The sequence below is a fragment of the Chelonia mydas genome, chromosome 14, assembly GCF_015237465.2.
Source record: "Chelonia mydas isolate rCheMyd1 chromosome 14, rCheMyd1.pri.v2, whole genome shotgun sequence".
Taxonomy (NCBI): Eukaryota; Metazoa; Chordata; order Testudines; family Cheloniidae; genus Chelonia; species Chelonia mydas.
The window spans coordinates 38,479,273-38,500,940 of NC_051254.2; the positions used below are offsets into that span (position 1 = coordinate 38,479,273).

General features: G+C 53.2%; 2 protein-coding genes across 7 annotated transcripts in view; one reads left to right on the plus strand and one right to left on the minus strand.

Moving 5' to 3' along the window:
• The window catches only part of LOC114022341 (zinc finger protein OZF), a 793,526-nt gene that overhangs the window by 255,884 nt on the left and 515,974 nt on the right, over positions 1-21,668 (plus strand). The gene's annotated exons all lie outside the window — the stretch shown is intronic.
• Positions 636-19,941, minus strand: LOC122461358 (zinc finger protein 251-like). The gene is made up of 5 exons (XM_043528323.1): positions 19,461-19,941; positions 18,803-18,929; positions 18,176-18,289; positions 1,195-1,282; positions 636-675 (listed from the first exon to the last, which is right to left on the minus strand). Exons 1-4 carry the CDS (start codon positions 19,482-19,484, stop codon positions 1,278-1,280), a joined length of 270 nt encoding a protein of 89 aa, XP_043384258.1. The 5' UTR covers positions 19,485-19,941; the 3' UTR covers positions 636-675; positions 1,195-1,277.

Genomic DNA, 21,668 nt, shown 5'->3' on the forward strand with positions numbered 1-21,668 from the left:
GTGAGTGGAACCTGCCCCTGTGCTCTGCTGGAGGAAGGTGGATTCCAAGAGGATGGGAACAGGGTCACTGAGCCCCCTTGCGCAGACGACTTTGTCTGGGGAGGTGAGTAAAATTATTACTACACCCTCACTAGGCGTTCTCAGGATCTGTGTGCTCTGGGGGCCTTGCTGACTCACACACAGGTCTCCACTTCAGCCTGCCTCTTTCTAAACCTGCAGAGCCCAGAGCCCTCCCCATGCCTGGAGCTATTCCCAAGGAGGGAGATGAACAGAGATTGTATGTGCAGCCAAGAAACAACACAGACAAGACAATGCGGACTTATGCCCCTTTGAAAGCTGGAGGGGTGGGGATGGTTTAGCTTGTCCATTGGGTTTTGACTCCCGTGTCCCAGTGGAGAGGGCACCGAAATGCATGTATTTCTCACATGGCAGCTGTGCATTATGGAACCCATTCGCCTTCTGCTCTAACTGACCAGGGAAAAACCTGACCACATTAAGACGCGTAGACCCCACAGCTTCTAATAAGTGAGGGGACGGGAATCCCTTACCCAGCGAGGTCACCGTCTCGTAGTTCTCCTGCATGACGTCCCTGTAGAGGGCTCTCTGAGCGGGGTCCAGCAGAGCCCCCTGCCCCTGGGTGAAATAAATAGCCACCTCCTCGAAGGTCACCGGCATCTGAAACACCAAGAGTCCCCCACTCAGCACCTGCTGACCCAACCACAATCCCACTACTCATGGGAAAGGAAAAAAAAACATAAAGCTGTGGGAGGGCCAGAGTAGCAGAATCCCACCCCCACCCTGTTCAGAGCAGCCAGGAGGCTTCAGGGGGCGGAGAAGGTGAGAGCTCCCTGTCCGCCCCAGCACACGGAGCACGCCAGGATCTTCTCATTTCCCACACGCCTGCCAGCCACAGACTGGGACAGGAAGCAGAGCTCTGAGCCGGGGACAGGGACAGGAATCCCGACAGCTTCCCTTCGTATTTCACAGCAGCCCCGGGCAAGTGGGGTCAGGCTCCAGCACTGAGAGCATGGAAAATGTTCCCAGCCCTGCCGAGGTGGTTATATCCTGCCTGAGAACTGGGGGAATGTCCCCTCCCCCTTTCCCTGCCACAATGGGCCTACTTAGTAAATCAGTAGGTTTATCAAACCCTGACTCCTCCCTCCCCCGCCCAGCAGCGCCCTGAGACTCCCCTATCTGAGCTGGCTCCAACACAGCCATTTCCCTTCTCTGTCCCCTGGAAGACTGGCCGATCTTTAGTGAAACGTGGACCTGATTCCTCAGCCTGTCGGGGCGAGAGGGAGGTTACAGAAGGGGCTTCTGTCCATGTCACACCCCGATTCCCCCCAGACTCTTCAGACCCTCCCAGTAACAGCATCTCTGAGCCAAATGCTAAAAAAAGGGAAGAATCAAAAGGGCCACTTTGGGAGATTTCCACCCATTGCAGCGTAAACCCCTCTCCCTTAGCAATGGCTGCAGCCCTCTGGTGGCATCACCTGAAGATTGAGCTGCCCTGGACTCCCCCGGCAGCCCCCAGGGACAGGCAGGAAGAGGCTGATCCCATTGGCCCATCCGCGCACCCCCCTCCCGGAGCCAGCAGTGACTCCGGTCTGACTCTGGTGTGGCTGAGATCTGAACCCTACAGGGAAATCAGACCAGGGCCCTGGGCAGCCCCCACCACTCAGGGCACACAGACCCCACCACCACAGGGGTGTCTGACAATAACACACTCAGAGCCGGGTGTGTGTGTCGTGGGGGGGGGGGGGGGGTAAGGGGGGGTTGGGTTTTTTTCCCTGTAGCTTCTGCACCCTGAGGGGTTAGTCCCCTGATCGCTCCCAAAGCTGAGAAGAGCTTCTCTCCGCCCGCCTCCCCACATCCCCCCTTTCCCTCGCTGTGCCCCCCACTCACGTCTTCCCCCATTCCCGACCTCGCTCCCCTCAGCCCCACAGTCCCGCGATCCCCCTCCATTGCCCCATCTTCCCTCCAGTGCACCCCTGCCCCCATCCCAGCCTGCCCCCGGCATCCCCTGCACCCGCCTCCGGCCCCTCTTTATCCTCCTCCCCCTGCAGCCCAGATGTGACGGGGGGGGGGCCCGCTGCAAGGGGGGGACGGGAGGGTCTCTCTTACCTTCCCTCCGAGCGGGGCCCCCCCCGGGGCAGGGGCCGGGCCGGGAAGGGGCCCTGGCCGGGCTGGGGGCTCTGCCCTGGGAGAGGGTCCCGGGGAGCAGCGGGCAGGGCCCGGCTGGAGCTTCCCCTCTCCCGGCTGCAGCCCGGGCTCCGGGCTCCCAGCACCAGCCGCCGGGGCTCGGGGATCTCGCCGGGAGCCTGGGAGCCAGAGTCCCCGCAGCGGCTGCGACTCACTTCCTGCGGGGGGGCCTGAGCCCCGCGATCGCTCCCCCCAGAGCCGCCCCCCAGCCCCTCCTGGGTCCTAGCGATCAACTCTCCCAAGGGTCAGCATCCCTGTGCCCGGCTCCTGCTACACTCATAGGCTCCAAGGTCACAAGGGACCATCATGAGCATCTAGCCCAGGGGTTCTCACGACCAAATTTGGTGGCCTCAGAGCGTGGCCAGCAACTCTCGCTGGTGCCCGCTCTGATACTTGCCCCTATAATCCTAATTAACTTTACGAGAAACCAATCAATATGCACAGAGGTAAGAGGGGGGAACACTCCTCCTAGTGTGGGGAACTTTTCTGGCTTCTACCGAGCCCCAGAGGAACTGGCTAGCAAAAGGATCTGAGTCCTTTACCCACAGGCCTGCATGACCTCGAGGACCCCTCCCCCTGGCCCGCTTCCACTCTGGACCCGTAACCCCAAGGCTGGGCCCAGGGCTCCTGAGGCGCTTGACCCCCAGTCTTCCGATCACTCAGGACAAGGGTCCCCATTGTGGGGTGTTCTCTCCACTCTGGATGCTTCCTTCATCAATGCACAGAGTTAAGAACAAATACAATTTATTAAACAGGAAGTAATACAAAAATAAGGAGAAAAATGGGAAAGATGAAAGGAAAACATGTCAGCCCGTTCTGTAGGGTGGAACCCCAAACAACCTTCTCTGGAATGCCAGGGCACTTCACAGTCTGTCCCTCCCACGTCGCAGGCCTCCTGCCCAGGCCCGGGCTGTGCTGCAGGGATGCCCTGGGTTGGACACTAACTCTGGTGTTGGCCTCAGGCTCGAGGTAGTAGGACCCTTCTTCCTAGCGTCAGCTGCTTCCTGTCAGGGTTATGATCCCCCACCCAGTCTGGCCTGCAAGACCTCTTGGCTGAGGGCCTCTCCTTGCCCTGGGCCTTTTGCCCAGGGTCCCCTTCGCTCACTGCTCCCAGCTCCTGGCTGCTCCAGTTTCCCTCTGCCTCCAGCCCAGCCCAGCCCAGCCCTCCTCTCTCCTTAGCCCCTCCTGCTCTGCTCTAGCCCAGCCAGCTCCAGCTGACACAAAGGAGAGGACCCCGGTTGCTGACTCCCTCATTGGCCTGCCTGCCCTGTCAATCAGGCTGACTTACAGCATTGCCCCCCCCCTCCCTTGTCAGTCTCAGGATCTTCATTTCTCATTGGCCCTTCCCCTTTCTTTTGGTGTTAGGAGACGGGCTAACTAATGGCCAATCCATTAAGTTTCAGTAAGGGGCCAACAATCCCCTTACTCCTATAAACATGAAAATCATAATTTCTTTATTGGCAGTTAGTAAATCCGCTGCTGTGAAAAAGGGTATTTCTATGTTTGCTAAAAATTTTCTCAACCTCTCAGCTAGCGACTCAGGTTGCCAATTTGGTAATATTTTAAAAATGGACACTCAAGTCGGAGTGCTGCAACCTCCCCTGCCCCGCCTCTGCCCCCCAAGGTCCCATCCCTGCCCCACCTCTTCCCTCCAAGGCCCTGCTCCGACTCCACCTCTTCCTCCAAGGGCCTACCCGCCCTCCACTTCTCTTTCCCCCTTCCCTGCCTAGGTCAGGAAGGGCTTGTCTGTGGAGCCGGGGCTGGGAGCTGCAGCTGCCCAGTGCAGGTAGGAGGCAGCCCCGGCTGAGTCGGTCTGATGGGAGTGATGACCCAGTGCCTCCCCACCCGCAGGAACTCGACTTTGGCTGTCCGGTCAGTAGATGTGATCGGACACTGTCAGGTCCCCTTTTCCACTGGACTTCATGGATGAAAACTGGGCACCTGGCCACCCTAACAGCATCCACTGTGCCAGAAGTGGTGGGAACGCGTCAGGGACAAGTTCTGCTTTCCGATGGTGGAGGAAGGAACCAGGGGGCAGGTGGGTTAGACTCAGTTCTGACCAGCAGAGAAGAATTCATTGGTCGAGATGAAATTACTGTAAAGTGGGTGCACAACTAAAGACTGCTCTCAGAGTAGTTATCTATGGTCTGGTGTCAAACTGGGAGGGGAATGGTGCGGGGGGTGGGGCGGGGGGCAGAGGAGGAAGAAGCTCCAGGTGGCCTCCCTCGCTCTTTATGGGGAAGAGGGAGTGGAGGGCGGCAGCCCAGCAGGGAACGGGACCTAGATGGGGAGCAATTCACACAGAGCTTGTAGGGCAGCCACGTTCCTGGGAGAGAGCTGCTGCTGGAGTTGACAGAGCGGGCTCTCAGCTCCCCACATTGCCCCTCCTAGGTCGGTGGAAGTGCTCCTGGTGAGGACGCACCCCACCGACCCAAGGAGGACAGTGTGGACATCATCTACTGCAGTCATTACTGGAGTGGTTATAAGTCAACCTAATACAGGTCAACTTAAGTTTGCAGTGTTGACGTACCCCAGCTCAATGATGCTCCTATTGTCTTTCAAGAGATCTTGCTGCCCTGAGTAGACATGGGGCCAGAATCCCTTTCCCCGCTTCTTGTACTCGGATCCTATATACTTGAAAAGTCTTTGCTGGGTCATGGGGTCAGGGAACTCCGTGGCATAAGTGAGCTACACACTGCGCTACAGATGAAGTGAAAGTTTCTTTGTTTACCGCTTTCTACCTGTTGGTGGAAATCTCAGAGAATCCTTTAAGACTCAAAAGCAGGGGAAGAAATTTACCCATTTTCTTTTCAAGTGGCTAAACCGGCTTCACTTCTCGCCTCATTATTTGGCTGTATTAGTTACAAAAGTTTTAGCATCATCATAAAAGAAAGAGAACGAAAGAGAAAACAACCTTCCCATCTACAAATGATCTGGACCAAACCTAGAAAAAGCCGGGGAGCAATTTTACCAAAAGATGGAAACGGGACTATAAGATCTGAAAGTCCAACTGTGCTTTGAAGTTCATTGAGATTTCCCTGCCCACTCCAGGTCTGTGACACTTCCTTCTCCAGCCCTCTGGAGTCTGACTAAGATCATAGACATCAAAGCTGTGACTCCTAAGCATGGAGAGCCGGGGACAGGGTGGTACGTGACACCGTGGGAGATGGAGGGAAAGAACGGATGCAGGTTAAACTTTCCATGGCTGGGGCAGAGGCTGCTGTGTGGAGAGAGGAGCGTGACAGTGAGAGGGGAAAATGGGAATCTCTCGCACTCACCCCCTTGCCCTGAAATAGCACAGAAGCGAAAACACCACATTTTACTGTCCCTTCTCCCACCTTTTTAGCATCTGGTTAATTCTGGCCCATAAGGGATAAAATGTACAAACACTAAATGCTTGACTATCTGGGAATGAGACAACCTGGCCCCAAAGGGGGAACTCAGGGACTAGCAATCACTCTGCTAACGGGAGGTCGGGGGTCAGAAACTGTGTTCCCTGCAGGCTACGCAGCTGCACTGCAGGCTATGGAGGGCCGTGGAGGCAGGCAGGGAGAGGAGCCCCTCCCCAGGCTTGGCCCAGGTCCACTGGAGCTGCTGGGGAGACGAACCCCTCCCTCAGCCCGGCCCAGGACCACAGGAGCCGCCATGGCTGGGGAGAGCTGCCTCTGACCTGGCCCCAAACTCCTGTGGTGAGAGAGGGCTGGGGGAGTCCTCTCTCCACTGCAGTCTGAATCCCAAACCCCTCATCCCCAGTCCCAGCCCCCACATGCCTAGCCAGAGCACTCACCCCTCTGTACCCCATCCCTCCGTCCCAGCCCTGAACCCCCTCTCACACGTCAACCTCCACATCCCCAGCCCCACCCCAGAGCCCGCAGATAAATCCAGAGCCCTCACCCCCCGCACCTCATCCCTGTCCCAGTCCTGAGCCAGTTCCCACGCTCTGAATCCCTCGGCCCCACCCCCACCCCATGAATTTTGTTCTGTGCACCAATATGGAGATGATGTGTCACATACTGGTGCATAGAACCAAATTCTTTCCGCACTTGGACGTAAAAACTGAGGGAACACTGGTCAGAACGCATCAGATGCTGAGCGGGGTCCAGCAGAGCCCCCTGCCCCGGGGTGAAATACACAGCCACCTCCTCGAAGGTCACCGGCATCTGAAACAACAAGAGTCCCCCACTCAGCACCTGCTGCCCCTGCCACAATCCCACTAATCATGGCAAAGAAAGAAAAGAGTGAAGGGCCAGAGTAGCAGAATCCCACAGGCACCCTGCTCAGAGCGGCCAGGAGGTTCCGGGGGCTGGGAGATGGTGAGAGCTCCTTGTCCCCCCAGCACACGGAGAAGGGGAGGGTCTTCTCATTTCCCACACGCCTGCCAGCCACAGGCTGAGTCGGGAAGCAGAGCTCTGAGCTGGGGACAGGAATCCTGACAGCTTCCCTTTGTATTTCACAGCAACTGTTACGAATTATTCCAGTTAGGACACGTACAGTTCGTTTCTAGGCTGAGGCAACCAAATAAAGACAGACTGCAGAATGTCTCAGAGTTTGTAGGTTTATTACGCTCGAGGGTGGTACCGTTCTCTTAAGCAGAGCGGGACCCCGATTACAGGTTACACAAAGATTATATACTGTTGGCAAAACATCCTGCCTGTGTGCCTCGGGTGGGAGCCTAACTCAATAAACAGGCCTTCTCCTTATCTATCACCAATCCCCTGCAGCCACCTTCCCCCTGCAAAAATGCTGAATTAGCAGCTATTTCAGGCATGTCGGCTGGTTCCTGTCTCCTTTGTTTCCCTTCTCTTGAAACTGTCCAGCTGTCCACCCTGAAGGATCCTTCCTTCCTTGGTACGTGATGTGCTCGCTTCTAGTTAATGGCCGACAGGAAACCCAAAATGGAGTCACATATGCTAACTAGGTTAATTTCCCCTAACAATTATGAACAAGAGGCTGCCAGGCAACTTTCCAACACCACATTCTAAAGGCCACTGTCCTCCGATCCCACTGAGGAGCACCAAAAGAAACTACATCAACTGCTCAAGAAACTCCCTGCAACAGCACGGGAACAAATCCCTGCAACAGCACGGGAACAAATCTACACAGACACACCCCTAGAGCCCCAACCAGGGGTATTCTATCTGCTACCCAAGATCCATAAACCTGGAAACCCTGGACGCCCCATCATCTCAGGCATCGGCACTCTTACAGCAGGATTATCTGGCGATGTGGACTCTCTCCTCACACCCTATGCTACCAGCTCTCCCAGCTATCTTCGAGACACCACCGACTTCCTGAGGAAGTGAGGAGGGCTTTAAACTAGGTTCACCGGGAGAAGGAGACCAAAGCCCTGAGGTAAGTGGGAAGCAGGATACCGGGAGGACGCACAGGCAGGAACATCTGTGAGGGGAGGGCTCCTACCTCATACTGAGAATGAGGGGCGATCAGCAGGTTATCTCAAGTGCCTATATACAAACGCACAAAGCCTTGGAAACAAGCAGGGAGAACTGGAGGTCCTGGTGAAGGCAAGGAATTATGATGTGATTGGAATAACAGAGACTTGGTGGGATAACTCACATGACTGGAGTACTGTCATGGATGGTTATAAACTGTTCAGGAAGGACAGGCAGGGCAGAAAAGGTGGGGGAGTAGCACTGTATGTAAGGGAGCAGTATGACTGCTCAGAGCTCCGGTATGAAACTGCAGAAAAACCTGAGTGTCTCTGGATTAAGTTTAGAAGTGTGAGCAACAAGAGTGATGTAGTGGTGGGAGTCTGCTACAGACCACCGGACCAGGGGGATGAGGTGGATGAGGCTTTCTTCCGGCAACTCGCAGAAGCTACTAGATCGCACGCCCTGGTTCTCATGGGCGACTTTAATCATCCTGATATCTGCTGGGAGAGCACTACAGCGGTGCACAGACAATCCAGGAAGTTTTTGGAAAATGTAGGGGACAATTTCCTGGTGCAAGTGCTGGAGGAGCCAACTAGGGGGAGAGCTTTTCTTGACCTGCTGCTCACAATTCACTGGGAAGAATTAGTAGGGGAAGCACAAGTGAATGGGAATATGGGAGGCAGTGACCATGAGTTGGTCGAGTTCAGGATCCTGACACAGGGAAGAAAGGTAAGCAGCAGAATACGGACCCTGGACTTCGACTCCCTCAGGGAAAGCAGACTTCGACTCCCTCAGGGAACTGATGGGTAGGATCCCCTGGGGGAAGAACATGAGGGGGAAAGGAGTCCAGGAGAGCTGGCTGTATTTCAAAGAGTCCCTGTTGAGGTTACAGGGACAAACCATCCCGATGTGTTGAAAGAATAGTAAATATGGCAGGCGACCAGCTTGGCTTAACAGTGAAATCCTTGCGGATTTTAAACAGAAAAAAGAAGCTTACAAGATGTGGAAGATTGGACAAATGACCACGGAAGAGTATAAAAATGTTACTCGGGCATGTAGGAATGAAATCAGGAGGGCCAAATCGCACCTGGAGCTGCAGCTAACAAGAGATGTTAAGGGTAACAAGAAGGGTTTCTTCAGGTATGTTGGCAACAAGAAGAAAGCCAAGGAAAGTGTGGGCCCCTTACTGAATGAGGGAGGCAACCTAGTGACAGACGATGTGGAAAAAGCTAATGTACTCAATGCTTTTTTTGCCTCTGTCTTCATGAACAAGGTCAGCTCCCAGACTGCTGCGCTGGGCAACACAGCATGGGGAGTAGGTGGCCAGCCCTCTGTGGAGAAAGAAGTGGTTAGGGACTATTTAGAAAAGCTGGACGTGCACAAGTCCATGGGGCCGGATGCGTTGCATCCGAGAGGGCTAAAGGAGTTGGCGGCTGTGATTGCAGAGCCATTGGCCATTATCTTTGAAAACTCATGGCGATCGGGGGAAGTCCCGGACCACTGGACAAAGGCTAATGTAGTGCCCGTCTTTAAAAAAGGGAAGGAGGAGGATCCTGGGAACTACAGGCCAGTCAGCCTCACCTTAGTCCCCGGAAAAATCATGGAGCAGGTCCTCAAGGAATCAATCCTGAAGCACTTACACGAGAGGAAAGTGATCAGGAACAGTCAGCATGGATTCACCAAGGGAAGGTCATGCCTGACTAATCTAATCGCCTTCTATGATGAGATTACTGGTTCTGTGGATGAAGGGAAAGCAGTGGATGTATTGTTTCTTGACTTTAGCAAAGCTTTTGACACGGTCTCCCACAGTATTCTTGTCAGCAAGTTAAAGAAGTATGGGCTGGATGAATGCACTATAAGGTGGGTAGAAAGTTGGCTAGATTGTCAGCCTCAACGGGTAGTGATCAATGGCTCCATGTCTGGATGGCAGCCGGTATCAAGTGGAGTGCCCCAAGGGTCGGTCCTGGGGCCGGTTTTGTTCAATATTTTCCTAAATGATCTGGAGGATGGTGTGGATTGCACTCTCAGCAAATTTGCGGATGATACTAAACTAGGAGGAGTGGTAGATACGGTGGCAGGTAGGGATAGGATACAGAGGGACCTAGACAAATTGGAGGATTGGGCCAAAAGAAATCTGATGAGGTTCAACAAGGATAAGTGCAGGGTCCTGCACTTAGGACGGAAGAATCCAATGCACCGCTGGCTAGGCAGCAGTTCTGTGGAAAAGGACCTAGGGGTGACAGTGGACGAGAAGCAGGATATGAGTCAACAGTGTGCCCTTGTAGCCAAGAAGGCCAATGGCATTTTGGGATGTATAAGTAGGGGCATAGCCAGCAGATCGAGGGACGTGATCGTTCCCCTCTATTCGACATTGGTGAGGCCTCATCTGGAGTACTGTGTCCAGTTTTGGGCCCCACACTACAAGAAGGATGTGGAAAAATTGGAGAGAGTCCAGCAAAGGGCAACAAAAATGATTAGGGGTCTGGAACACATGACTTATGAGGAGAGGCTGAGGGAACTGGGATTGTTTAGTCTGCAGAAGAGAAGAATGAGGGGGGATTTGATAGCTGGTTTCAACTACCTGAGAGGTGGTTCCAAAGAGGATGGTTCTAGACTATTCTCAGTGGTAGAAGATGACAGGACAAGGAGTAATGGTCTCAAGTTGCAGTGGGGGAGATTTAGGTTGGATATTAGGAAAACTTTTTCACTAGGAGGGTGGTGAAACACTGGAATGCGTTACCTAGGGAGGTGGTGGAATCTCCTTCCTTAGACGTTTTTAAGGTCAGGCTTGACAAAGCCCTCGCTGGGATGATGTAATTAGGGATCGGTCCTGCTTTGAGCAGGGGGTTGGACTAGATGACCTCCTAAGGTCCCTTCCAACCCTGATATTCTATGATTCTATGAAACTACAACGTATTGGTGATCTTCCTGAAAACACCATCCTGGCCACCATGGACGTGGAAGCTCTTTACACCAATATTCCACACAAGGATGGACTACAAGCTGTCAGGAACATTATCCCTGATGAGGCCACGGCACACCTGGTGGCTGAGCTTTGTGACTTTGTGCTCATCCACAACCATTTCAGTTCTGGGGACAATTTATACCTTCAAGTCAGCAGCACTGCATGGCCCCACAGCATACCAACATCTTTATGGCTGACTTAGAACGCTTCCTCAGCTCTCGTCCCCTAGCACCCCCTCCTCTATTTGCGCTACATTGGTGACATCTTCATCATATGGACCCATGGGAAGGAGGCCCTTGAAGAATTCCACCTGGATTTCAACAATTTCCACCCCAGCATCGACCTCAGCCTGGACCAGTCCACACAAGAGATCCTGGACACTACAGTGCAAATAAGTGATGGTCACATAAATACGACCCTATACTGGAAAACTACTGACCTCTATACTTACCTACATGCTCCCAGCTTCCTTTCAGGACACATCACACGCTCCATTGTCTACAGCCATGCCCCAAGATACAACCGCATTTGCTCCAATCCCTCAGGCAGAGACAAACATCTACAAGATCTTTATCAAGCATTCTTAAAACTACAGTACTCACCTGGGGAAGTGAGGAAACAGACTGACAAAGCAAGATGGAGACCCAGAAGTCACCTACTACAGGACAGGCCCAACAAGGGAAATAACAGAACACCACTGGCCATCATGTACAGCCCCCAGCTAAAACCTCTCCACCGCATCATCGACGATCTACAACCTATCCTGGAAAACGATTCCTCATTCTCACAGACCGTGGGAGGCAGGCCAGTCCTCGCTTACAGACAGCTCCCAATCTGAAGCAAATACTCACCAGCAACTACACACCATACCACAGAAACGCTAACCCAGGAACCAATCCCTGCAACAAATCCCATTGCCAAATCTGTCCCCGTATCTACTCTAGCGACACCATCATAGGACCCAACCATAACAGCCACGCCATTGATAAAGAAAAGAACCAGAAAACAACCCTGTAATCATGCAAAGCTAGGCTTCTGTCTTTTTTCTATGTTTATCTGTCCTTTCCCTATGTTTATGGGTAGAAAGAATTTGAACTATGTGTAACCTGTACTCCCCGTTTGGGGAAGGAATTCCTTATACAGATGGGCCTCCATGTTCATACCTCAGGACCCAGACCAACAGGGGTTGACCGGTTTGAACTGGAAGAGATATCACAAAGTATGTTGAACCAAGCTATAAAAGCTCTACGTTGTTCTTTGTTCTGGGCTTCGCCATATTCCTCTGTGTAGGAATTGGTGAGCCCTTCAGCTGTTGTACTTGCTAGCATTAAAGTGCCTCATTTTATCTAAGAGTCCTGACTCTGTGTTTGTTTGGCTAATACAGAAGTCCAGGGAAGGCTACCCTCCCAACCCTAGATGGGAGGGAAACCCTTTTTCCCTAACAAAATTGGGGGCTTGTCCGGGATTGCCGCTTCTCCGGACCGGTGGACGGTTGGGACTCTGAATCCTTCTTGCCAGCACCTCGGTTGCTTTAACCTGAAGGCTTCCCGTCTCGCTTCCACCCGCCACTTCGGCTAAATAAGGCATCCCTAAAGGCACTAGGGTCCAAACCTATTGGTGAACACCGGCCGGTGGGAACTTGGTGAGTTCTGAATTTTTCTTTTGTGATTGTCTAGACAAGTCAGGGGTTCTGTCTTTTGGAAAAGATGGGAGGGGGGTCCAGTAGAACTGTCGATCCTTCTACGCCCCTGGGCTATATGTTAAAACATTATGATAGGGATATCAAGGCCTTACAATCGGATAGCAACAAAGCTGTGTATAAGTTTATATTTTTGTGTCAAGGTCCCTGGGTGGGAATGACGCAAGACGACCCGGAGCCAGGAAATCGCTGGCCGGGGGAAGGAACATTTGAGTTACATACTGTTGTTCAATTACGGAAAGCACTGTATGATTTGAAACCGCGGCAACTTAAGTATTCAGATGTATGGATAAGAGAGGCCGAACGGCACAAAAGCACCAGTGTAACTACTAGTTTACGAATTGAGGAAGAAAAACTTAAAGCCATGCGGCCTCCACCCTATAATCCAGGATCCGGTGATGCTGACCGGAAGCCAAAAACGCCAAAGTCTATCTATCCCCAACTCCCATTGAAAGAAGCAGGGGATCCTATACCACTGGAAGAATGTACCTGGATATGGGGTGGGGTACCACCGCCCGGCCCCGATGCACCCACGTCCCCGGAGAGTGACCGGGCACGCTACAGGGAGAGGAGCGGCCCCGCTCTCCCGCTAGCTACTGATGCACCCACATCCGACACAGAGCAGGGGGATGCTCCGGAGGCTGGCACCTCTACAAGGGAGGTGGCACATCTCGATCCGCGACACCCCAGTGACGCCCGCTAAAACCCGCTCTCAAGAGGCACCTCAGGCAAAAGTTATTGGTGCTGTGATGGCTAGTGCAGTCCAAATGCCTATGCAACAACTACCAAGCGGTGTGGGGGGAACGCAAATGGTGTACGTCCCTTTTACCAGCACGGATCTAATGAATTGGTCAGCTACTTTCCCCCCATTTTGAAAGTGTCCGGAAGAATTTATTAAAAAGTTGAAGGGCATTTTCACAATGTATAATCGTAACTAGGATGATGTGGAGATGGTTTTGAATCAAGTACTAAGTGAGGGTGAGAAGGCAATGGTGTATAAGAAAGCCAGAGAGACGGTACAAGGCAAGGAGACATATCCGCAAGAGAAACCTGAAATGGATTGGGATGTTCCGGAAAACGTTTGTGTGTGGGATAATATGAGAAAGCGAATTTTAGAAGCATTAGAGGAGATGTCTAAGCCTGTTTATGATTGGGGAAAGGTGGATGCATGTGTTCAGAAGCACGATGAACACCCAGGGGAATTTTTCCACCGCCTGTGTAAGGTTTTAAAAAACCATGGCGGTTTAGATCCAACCTCCCCTGGAGCAAAAACACAAGTGATCGGCCAGTATGTAAAAAACTTATTACCATTCGCTCGGAAGTATGTGTGTAGTCAACCAGCTTATGAAAACAAAACGCTGGAGGAGGTGGTGGGTTTAGCAGCCCATGCTTGGAGGAATAGAAAGGAATTGGACACTAGGAGGTCCGAAAAGCTTCTTAATCTGCAGTTGCAAGGGTTCCAAGACGGCTCTCGGGGACGAGAAGCCAGCCGTAGGAGGGAAGGCTTTCGAGGACGAGGCGGAAGGGGAGGCAGCTCCACCCAGGGATGGGAACCACAAGGTCAGAACTTCCAGCCACGGCCCGGGAGGGCAGGGCCAGATGAGTGCCGGCGGTGCCGGCAAAAGGGACACTGGGCTGCCCAGTGTCTGAATTACCCCCCCCCACACACAGTCCGCTGACCCTCTTATGCAAGCCTACCAAAGGGTTCAGGAAAGGGGGCAAGAAGAAGGAGGTACTGATTGAAAGCTAGCTGCCCACAATGCCTCGCTCCCCCTGCCGGAAACCCCCTCCACTTCTTGGACAGTGCAGCTGGATGCAAACCATCTGGAACTTCCCGTTGTGGTGGGAGGAAAAACTTATTCACTGTTAGTTGACACCGGAGCAGATAGAAGTACTCTACAGGACCCCAACCTTCCTACTACTTCTGCAACTGTAAAGGCTATAGGCATTGGTGGCTGAGAGGGAGAAATTGTTTTTTGCTCCAGGGGTCCATGCAGCTGCGAAGGCCGTCACTGCACAGTGTGGGTTGTATCAATGATATAATCATCAGGGAGCTATCAAACCACAAGTTATGGGACATAGCAAACTACCTGAGTACCCATTTGCTGTGGTCCAGATGGACTTCCGTGGATTTACCACCAGTGACAGGACGAAAACACTTGCTTGTCCTGGTTGACCTTTTTTCAGGGTGGGTTGAGGCGTTCCCCCCTCGAAAAGCAGATGCAGTATCCGTAGCAAAGTGTCTCCTCAAGGATATTATTCCCCGCTTTGGAGTAATGACTCGTTTGGAAAGTGACCAAGGACCCCATTTCACTTCCCAAATTATTCAGCATATAGCGAAAGCCTTAGGCATAAAACAGGCCTTGCATACCCCCATCATCCACAAAGCTCAGGAAAAGTGGAAAGGGTGAATGGGCTGATCAAAACCCAATTAGCAAAGCTATGGGAGCAAACTGGATTACAGTGGCCTGAAGTGTTACCCATAGTGTTAACCAACCTGTGTAATACACCCTATAGGAACCACTGGTTGACACCGTTCGAAATTCTATTTGGCCGACCCTTGCCAATCCCCCTAACCAATACAAACGGATTTGTCCCAGCGAAAACGTCGTTAATGGCGGGACAAGATAAGCTGGCGGGTTACTGTCGCATGTTGCAAGATGCGTTAAGTGACGCATGGGCCAAAGTAAAGGATGCCCAACCTTTACCACCTGATACTTGTGCACACTCTCTTTTTCCAGGTAACTTTGTCTGTGCTAAAATCCATCGAAGGAAGCATTGCCTGGAACCACGGTGGTCGGCCCCTGCTCAAGTCCTTCTGACTACTCCGACTGCGGTAAAGATCGAGGGCATTGATAGATGAGTGCGCTGCAGCCACTGTAAAAAGGTTCCTGCTCCAACGTCTCCAACGACTGCCATCACGACCGCCGCTCCTACACGAACTGTGTACCGGTCGGTCAGCGGGATCAGAAGCAGTTACAGAATTCTGGGACATTGGTTATACTGTTACAATTTGTACTGCCTTGTGTTTTGTTTGTAGTTGTTAGTGTTTACAATGTATGTACGGTTACGGGCATTAACCTGGAACCTTGCCCCAGTGGGTTGGGACAAAAACACGTTTTTACAATTAGCCCAAAATCTAACCAACTCCTGGAATGTTAGTGACTGTTGGGTGTGTTCCCACTTCTCCTCGCATTCATTGCAAGGGTTCCCCATTTTGCCGGTTCCAGTACTCCTTGATTCTTGGCAAAATGGTTTGGCGTGGTACGGCCAAAAGGGAAAAAGGGGCAGGGGAACCATGGATTTTAGGAAGTGGATCCCAAACCATCGCCCAGACTTGCTTGTTAAGGCCCCCTTGTGCGTAGAGAAGAGGTCACTGCACTCCCAAGGTAAAACCACTCTGGGAAAATACCCAAAGGCCCCCACTCTGGGAAAATTCCTCTGTGTAGGAATTGGTGAGCCCTTCAGCTGTCGTACTTGCTAGCATTAAAGTGCCTCATTTTATCTAAGAGTCCTGACTCTGTGTTTGTTTGGCTAATACAGAAGTCCAGGGAAGGCTCCGCCCCAACCCTAGACGGGAGGGAAACCCTTTTTCCCTAACACCATCAGGGGCACATTCACCTGCACATCTACCAATGTGATGTATGCCATCATGGGCCAGCAATGCCCCTCGGCCACGTACATTGGCCAAACCGGACAGTCTCTATGTCAAAGAATAAATGGACACAAATCTGACATCAGGAATGGTAACATACAAAAGCCAGTAGCAGGACATTTCACCCTCCCTGGACATTCAGTAACAGATGTAAAAGTAGTCATCCTTCAACCAAAAAACTTCAAACACAGACTTCAGAGAGAAACTCCAGAGCTACAATTCATTTGCAAACTTAACACCATCAATTTGGGCCTGAATAGGGACTGGGAGTGGCTGGCTCACTACAAAAGCAATTTTCCCTCTCTTGATATTGACCCTTCCTCATCAATCATTGGGAGTGGACCACGTCCATCCTGTGTGGATTCTCCCATTTTTAATGAGGTATGATCTCTGTCTGAAACTTTTCCCACAGTCTAAGCACTTGTGGGGGTCTCTCTCTTGTGTAGATTCTTCCATGTTCAAGGAGGTCTGATCTCCATGTGAAACTTTTCCCACAATCCAAGCACTTATAAGGTCACTCTCCTGTGTGGATTCTCTGATGTTTAACCAGCGCTGATCTCCGTGTGAAACTTTTCCCACAGTCCAAGCACTTATAGGGTCTCACTCCTGTGTGGATTCTCTGATGTAAAACAAGGTCTGATCTTCGTATGAAACTTTTTCCACAGTCCAAGCACTTGTGGGGTCTGTCTCCTGTGTGGATTGCCTGATGATATACAAGCTCTGACCTTCGTATGAAACTTTTCCCACAGTCCAAGCACTTGTGGGGTCTCTCTCTTGTGTGGATTGCCTGATGTTGAACAAGGTGTGACTTTCTTATGAAATTTTTCCCACAATCCAAGCACTTGTGGGGTCTCTCTCCTGTGTGGATTGTCTGATGATAAACAAGCTCTGAACTTCTTATGAAACTTTTCCCACAGTCCAAGCACTTGTGGGGTCTCTCTCCTCTGTGGAGTGCCTGATGTTCAACAAGGTTTGACCTTCTTATGAAAGTTTTCCCACAGTCCAAGCACTTATGGGGTCTCTCTCCTGTGTGGACTGCCTGATGTTTAGCAAGCTTTGACCTCGCTGTGAAACTTTTCCCACAGTCCAAGCACTTGTGGGGTCTTTCTCCTGTGTGGATTGCCTGATGTTTAGCAAGGTTTGACCTCTCTGTGAAACTTTTCCCACAGTCCAAGCACTTGTGGGGTCTTTCTCCTGTGTGGATTGCCTGATGTTTAACAAGGTGTGACCTCTGCATGAAACTTTTCCCACAGTCAGAGCACTTGTGGGGTCTCTCTCCTGTGTGCACTGCCCGATGTTTTACAAGGTCTGACCTCCGCTTGAAACTTTTCCCACAGTCAAAGCACTTGTGGGGTCTCTCTCCTGTGTGGACTGTCCGATGTTTTACAAGGTCTGACCTCTGCTTGAAACTTTTCCCACAGTCAAAGCACTTGTGGGGTCTCTCTCCTGTGTGGCTTTTCTTATGTGATGTTCGTGCTGACTTTGAACTGAAACGTTTCCCGCACTCGAGGCATTGAATGGGCTTCTCTCCAGTGTGGCTTCTCCCATGGTTATTAAGATCTGAGAGCTTATTGAAGTTTTTCCCACGGTCCAAGCATTGAAGGGGTTTCTCTCCAGTATGGATTGTCTGATGTGTCACAAGCCGTGATCTCACAATGAATCCTTTCCTACACTCAAGGCAGTGCCAGGGTGTCTCTTCCTTGGGATTTGTCTGCTGCGCTCTGGCATCTTCGTCTCCTCCCCCACCGTTGAGAGATTCATCCACTTTGTTCCTGGGGTGGTTTCCCAGAAGCCTCTCTGACCTGTGCCAATTTCCCCAGGCTTCTCCCTCTTCCGTGCAGTCGGAAAAATTCCCTTCAGCTCCTCCCACCAAGGGCCCCTGTGGTTGCACTTCTCCAGGAACTTCCTGATGACGATTCCCCTCCTCATTCTCACTCCCTCGCTCAGCACCTGCTGGGAGAGACTCAACTGAGACAGGAGTCATTGTGCTCGGGAGACAGAGGAATAGCACCGAGGGAAACCCAACAGAAAGACTGAGCAATTGGATTCTGCCTCCACATCCCACCCAAACACTGACAAGGAAGGAAAGCTGGGAAACAAACTCCTGCAGCTAAGAGGCTGGGTGGAATGCCGTGAGCGATAACTGCTGACTACAGCCCTGTCCTGGCTGAGATGAGGAAGAACTGAGGGCGTTATTCACACCTTATTTTGGGATTCTCAAACTTTTCCTTCATTCCCCAGATGGTCTCTGTGTCAGTCCTCACCTGTGCGGGTGCATCTCAGAAGCCTTCCTTCCTCGCAGGCCTGGAGATCGGGCACCCATGGCTCGTCCCCTTGCTCCAGCCGGGCGATCAGCTTAGGTTTGGAAATGGGAAATCCTGTGCAGAGGGTGGAATCAGACCAGATTAGGGTGCATGGAGGATCTGTCACAAAGGACATTCCGTGAGTGGAACCTGTCCCTGTGCTCTGCTGGAGAAACGAGAAATCCAAGAGGATGGGAACAGGATCACTGAGCCCCCTTGCGCAGGGGGACTTTTCTGGGGAGGTGAGTTGAATTATTACTACACTCTTACTAGGCGTTCCCAGGATCTGTGTACTCTGAGGGCTTTGCTGACTCACATAGAGCTCTGGACTTAAACCCCTGCCTCTTTATAAACCTGCAGACCCCAGAGCCCTCTCCATAGCTGGAGCTATTCCCAGGGAGGGGGGTCCATTGGGTTTTGACTACCATGTCCTACTGGAGGGGGCACGGAGATGCAAGTGTCTCTCATGGCAGCTGTGCATTATGGAACCCATTCGCCTCTGATCTAACTGACCAGGGAAGAAACTGACCAAATTCAGATACACAGGCCCCACGGCTTCCAGTAACGGAGGGGACAAGAATCCCTTACCCAGCGAGGTCACCGTCTTGTAGTTCTCCTGCATGACGTCCCTGTAGAGGGCTCTCTGAGCGGGGTCCAGCAGAGCCCCCTGCCCCTGGGTGAAATACACAGCCACCTCCTCGAAGGTCACCGGCATCTGAAGCAACAAGAGTCCCCCACTCAGCACCTGCTGCCCCAGCCACAATCCCACTAATCATGGCAAAGAAAGAAAAATGTGAAGCTGTGGGAGGGCCAGAGTAGCAGAATCCCACAGGCACCCTGCTCAGAGCAGCCAGCAGGTTCCAGAGGCTGGGAGACGGTGAGAGCTCCTTGTCCCCCCAGCACACGAAGAATGGGAGGGTCTTCTCATTTCCCACACGCTTGCCAGCCACAGGCTGAGACGGGAAGCAGAGCTCTGAGCCGGGGACAGGGACAGGAATCCTGACAGCTTCCCTTCATATTTCACAGCAGCCTCTGGCCAGTAAGGTCAGACTCCAGCACTGGGAGTTTGGACAATGTTCCCAGCCCTGTGTAAGGGGGTTATATCCTGTTTGAGAATTGGGGGAATGTCCCCTCCGCCGCTCCCCTTCCAGCAATGGGCCTACTCAGAAAATCAGCAGGTTTCTCACACCCTGTTTCCTCCCTGCCTCTCCCTCCCTCGCCCAGCAGCTCCCTGAAAATCCCCTACCTGAGCTGGCTCCATCACAGCCATTTCCCTTCTCTGTCCCCTGGAAGACTGGCCGATCTTTAGTGAAACGTGGACCTGATTCCTCAGCCTGTCGGGGCGAGAGGGAGGTTACAGAAGGGGCTTCTGTCCATGTCACACCCCAATTCCCCCCAGACTCTTCAGACCCTCCCAGTAACAGCATCTCTGAGCCAAATTCTAAAAAAAGGGAAGAACCAAAAGGGCCACTTTGGGAGATTTCCCCCCATTGCAGTATAAACCCCTCTCCCTTAGCAATGGCTGCAGCCCTCTGGTGGCATCACCTGAAGAATGAGCTGCCCTGGACTCCCCCGGCAGCGCCCAGGGACAGGCAGGCAGAGACTAATCCCATTGGCCCATCTGTGCTCCCGCCCCAGCCCCTGCCAGAGCCCGCAGTGACTGGTCTGACTCCGGTGTGGCTGAGATCTGAATCCTGCAGGGAAATTAGACCAGAACCTCGGGCAGACCCCTGCACTCAGGAGACACAGACCCCACCAGCACGGGGGTGTCTGACAACAACACACTCTGAGCAGGGTGTGTGTGTGTGTGTGGGGGGGGACACACCCGGTTTTTGCTTTGTAGCTTCTGCGCCCTGAGGGGTTAGTCCCCTGATCGCTCCCAAAGCTGGTTTGACCAGTTTCAGGAGAAGAGCTTCTCTCCGCCCCTCCCACCTCGTGTCCCGTGGGGCGGAAAAGCTGCCTTGGCATCTCCTCCCGCCCGCCTCCCCACATCCCCCCTTTCCCTCGCAGTGCCCCCCACTCACATCTTCCCCCATTCCAGCCTCGCTCCCCTCAGCCCCACAATCCCCCCGATCCTCCTGCATCGCCCCATCTTCCCTCCAGTGCACCCCTGCCCCCATCCCAGCCTGCCCCCGGCATCCCCTGCACCCGCCTCCGGCCCCTCTTTATCCTCCTCCCCCTGCAGCCCGGTGTGACGCGGGGGCACCGCTCCGGGGGCGGGTCTCTCTTACCTTCCCTCCGAGCGAAGGGGCCCTGGCCGGGCTGGGGGCTCTGCCCTGGGAGAGTTTCGCGGGGAGCAGCGGGCAGGGCCCGGCTGGAGATTCCCCTCTCCCGGCTGCAGCCCGGGCTCCGGGCTCCCAGCACCAGCCGCCGGGGCTCGGGGATCTCGCCGGGAGCCTGGGAGCCGGAGTCCCCGCAGCGGCTGCGAGTCACTTTCTGCGGCCGGGCCTGAGCCCCGCGATCGCTCCCCCCAGAGCCGCCCCCCAGCCGCTCCTGGGTCCTAGCGGTCAACTCAACTAAGGATCAGCATCCCTGTGTCCCGCTCCTGTTACACTCACAGGCTCCAAGGTCACAAGGGACCATCATGAGCATCTTGCCCAGGGGTTCTCACGACCAGATTTGGTGGCCTCAGAGTGAGGCCAGCAACTCTCGCTGGTGTCCGCTCTGACACTTACCCCTATAATCCCAATTAACTTTACTAGAAACCAACAAATATGCACAGAGGTAAGAGGGGGAAACACTCCTCCTAGTGTGGGGAACTTTTCTGGCTTCTACCGAGCCCCAGAGGAACTGGCAAGCAAAAGGATCTGAGTCCTTTACCCAGAGGCCTGCATGACCTCGAGGACCCCTTTCCCCCCGCCGCTTCCACTCTGGACCAGTAACCCCAAGGCTGGGCCCAGGGCTCCTGAGGCGCTTGACCCCCAATCTTGTGATCACTCAGGACAGCTGTCCCCATTCTGGGGTGTTCTCTCCACTCTGGATGCTTCCTTCATCATTGCACAGAGTTACGAACAAATACAATTTATTAAACAGCAAGTAATACAAAAATAAGGAGAAAACTGGGAAAGATGAAAGGAAAACATGTCACCCGGCTCTGTGGGGGGGAACCCCAAACAACCCTCTCTGGAATGCCAGGGCACTTCGCAGTCTGTCCCTCCCACGTCCCAGGCCTCCTGCCCAGGCCTGGACTGTGCTGCAGGGATGCCCAGGGTTGGACACTAACTCTGGTGTTGGCCTCAGGCTCTAGGTAGAAGGACCCTTCTTCCTAGCGTCAGCTGCTTCCTGTCAGGGTTATGATCCCCCACCCAGTTTGGCCTGCAAGGCCTCTTGGCTGAGGGCCTCTCCTTGCCCTGGGCCCTTTGCCCAGGGTCCCCTTCACTCACTGCTCCCGGCTGCTCCAGTTTCCCTCTGCCTCCAGCCCAGCCCAGCCCTCCTCTCTCCTTAGCCCCTCCTG

Coding starts and splice junctions, on each gene's coding strand:
- LOC122461358 (XM_043528323.1), bottom strand. CDS start 19,484: ATGGCTGTGATGGAGCCAGCTCAG. Junction 18,930..19,460: donor CTGTGATGGAGCCAGCTCAG/GTAGGGGATTTT, acceptor TTGTTGCTTCAG/ATGCCGGTGACCTTCGAGGA. Junction 18,290..18,802: donor CAAGACGGTGACCTCGCTGG/GTAAGGGATTCT, acceptor CCCTCTGCACAG/GATTTCCCATTTCCAAACCT.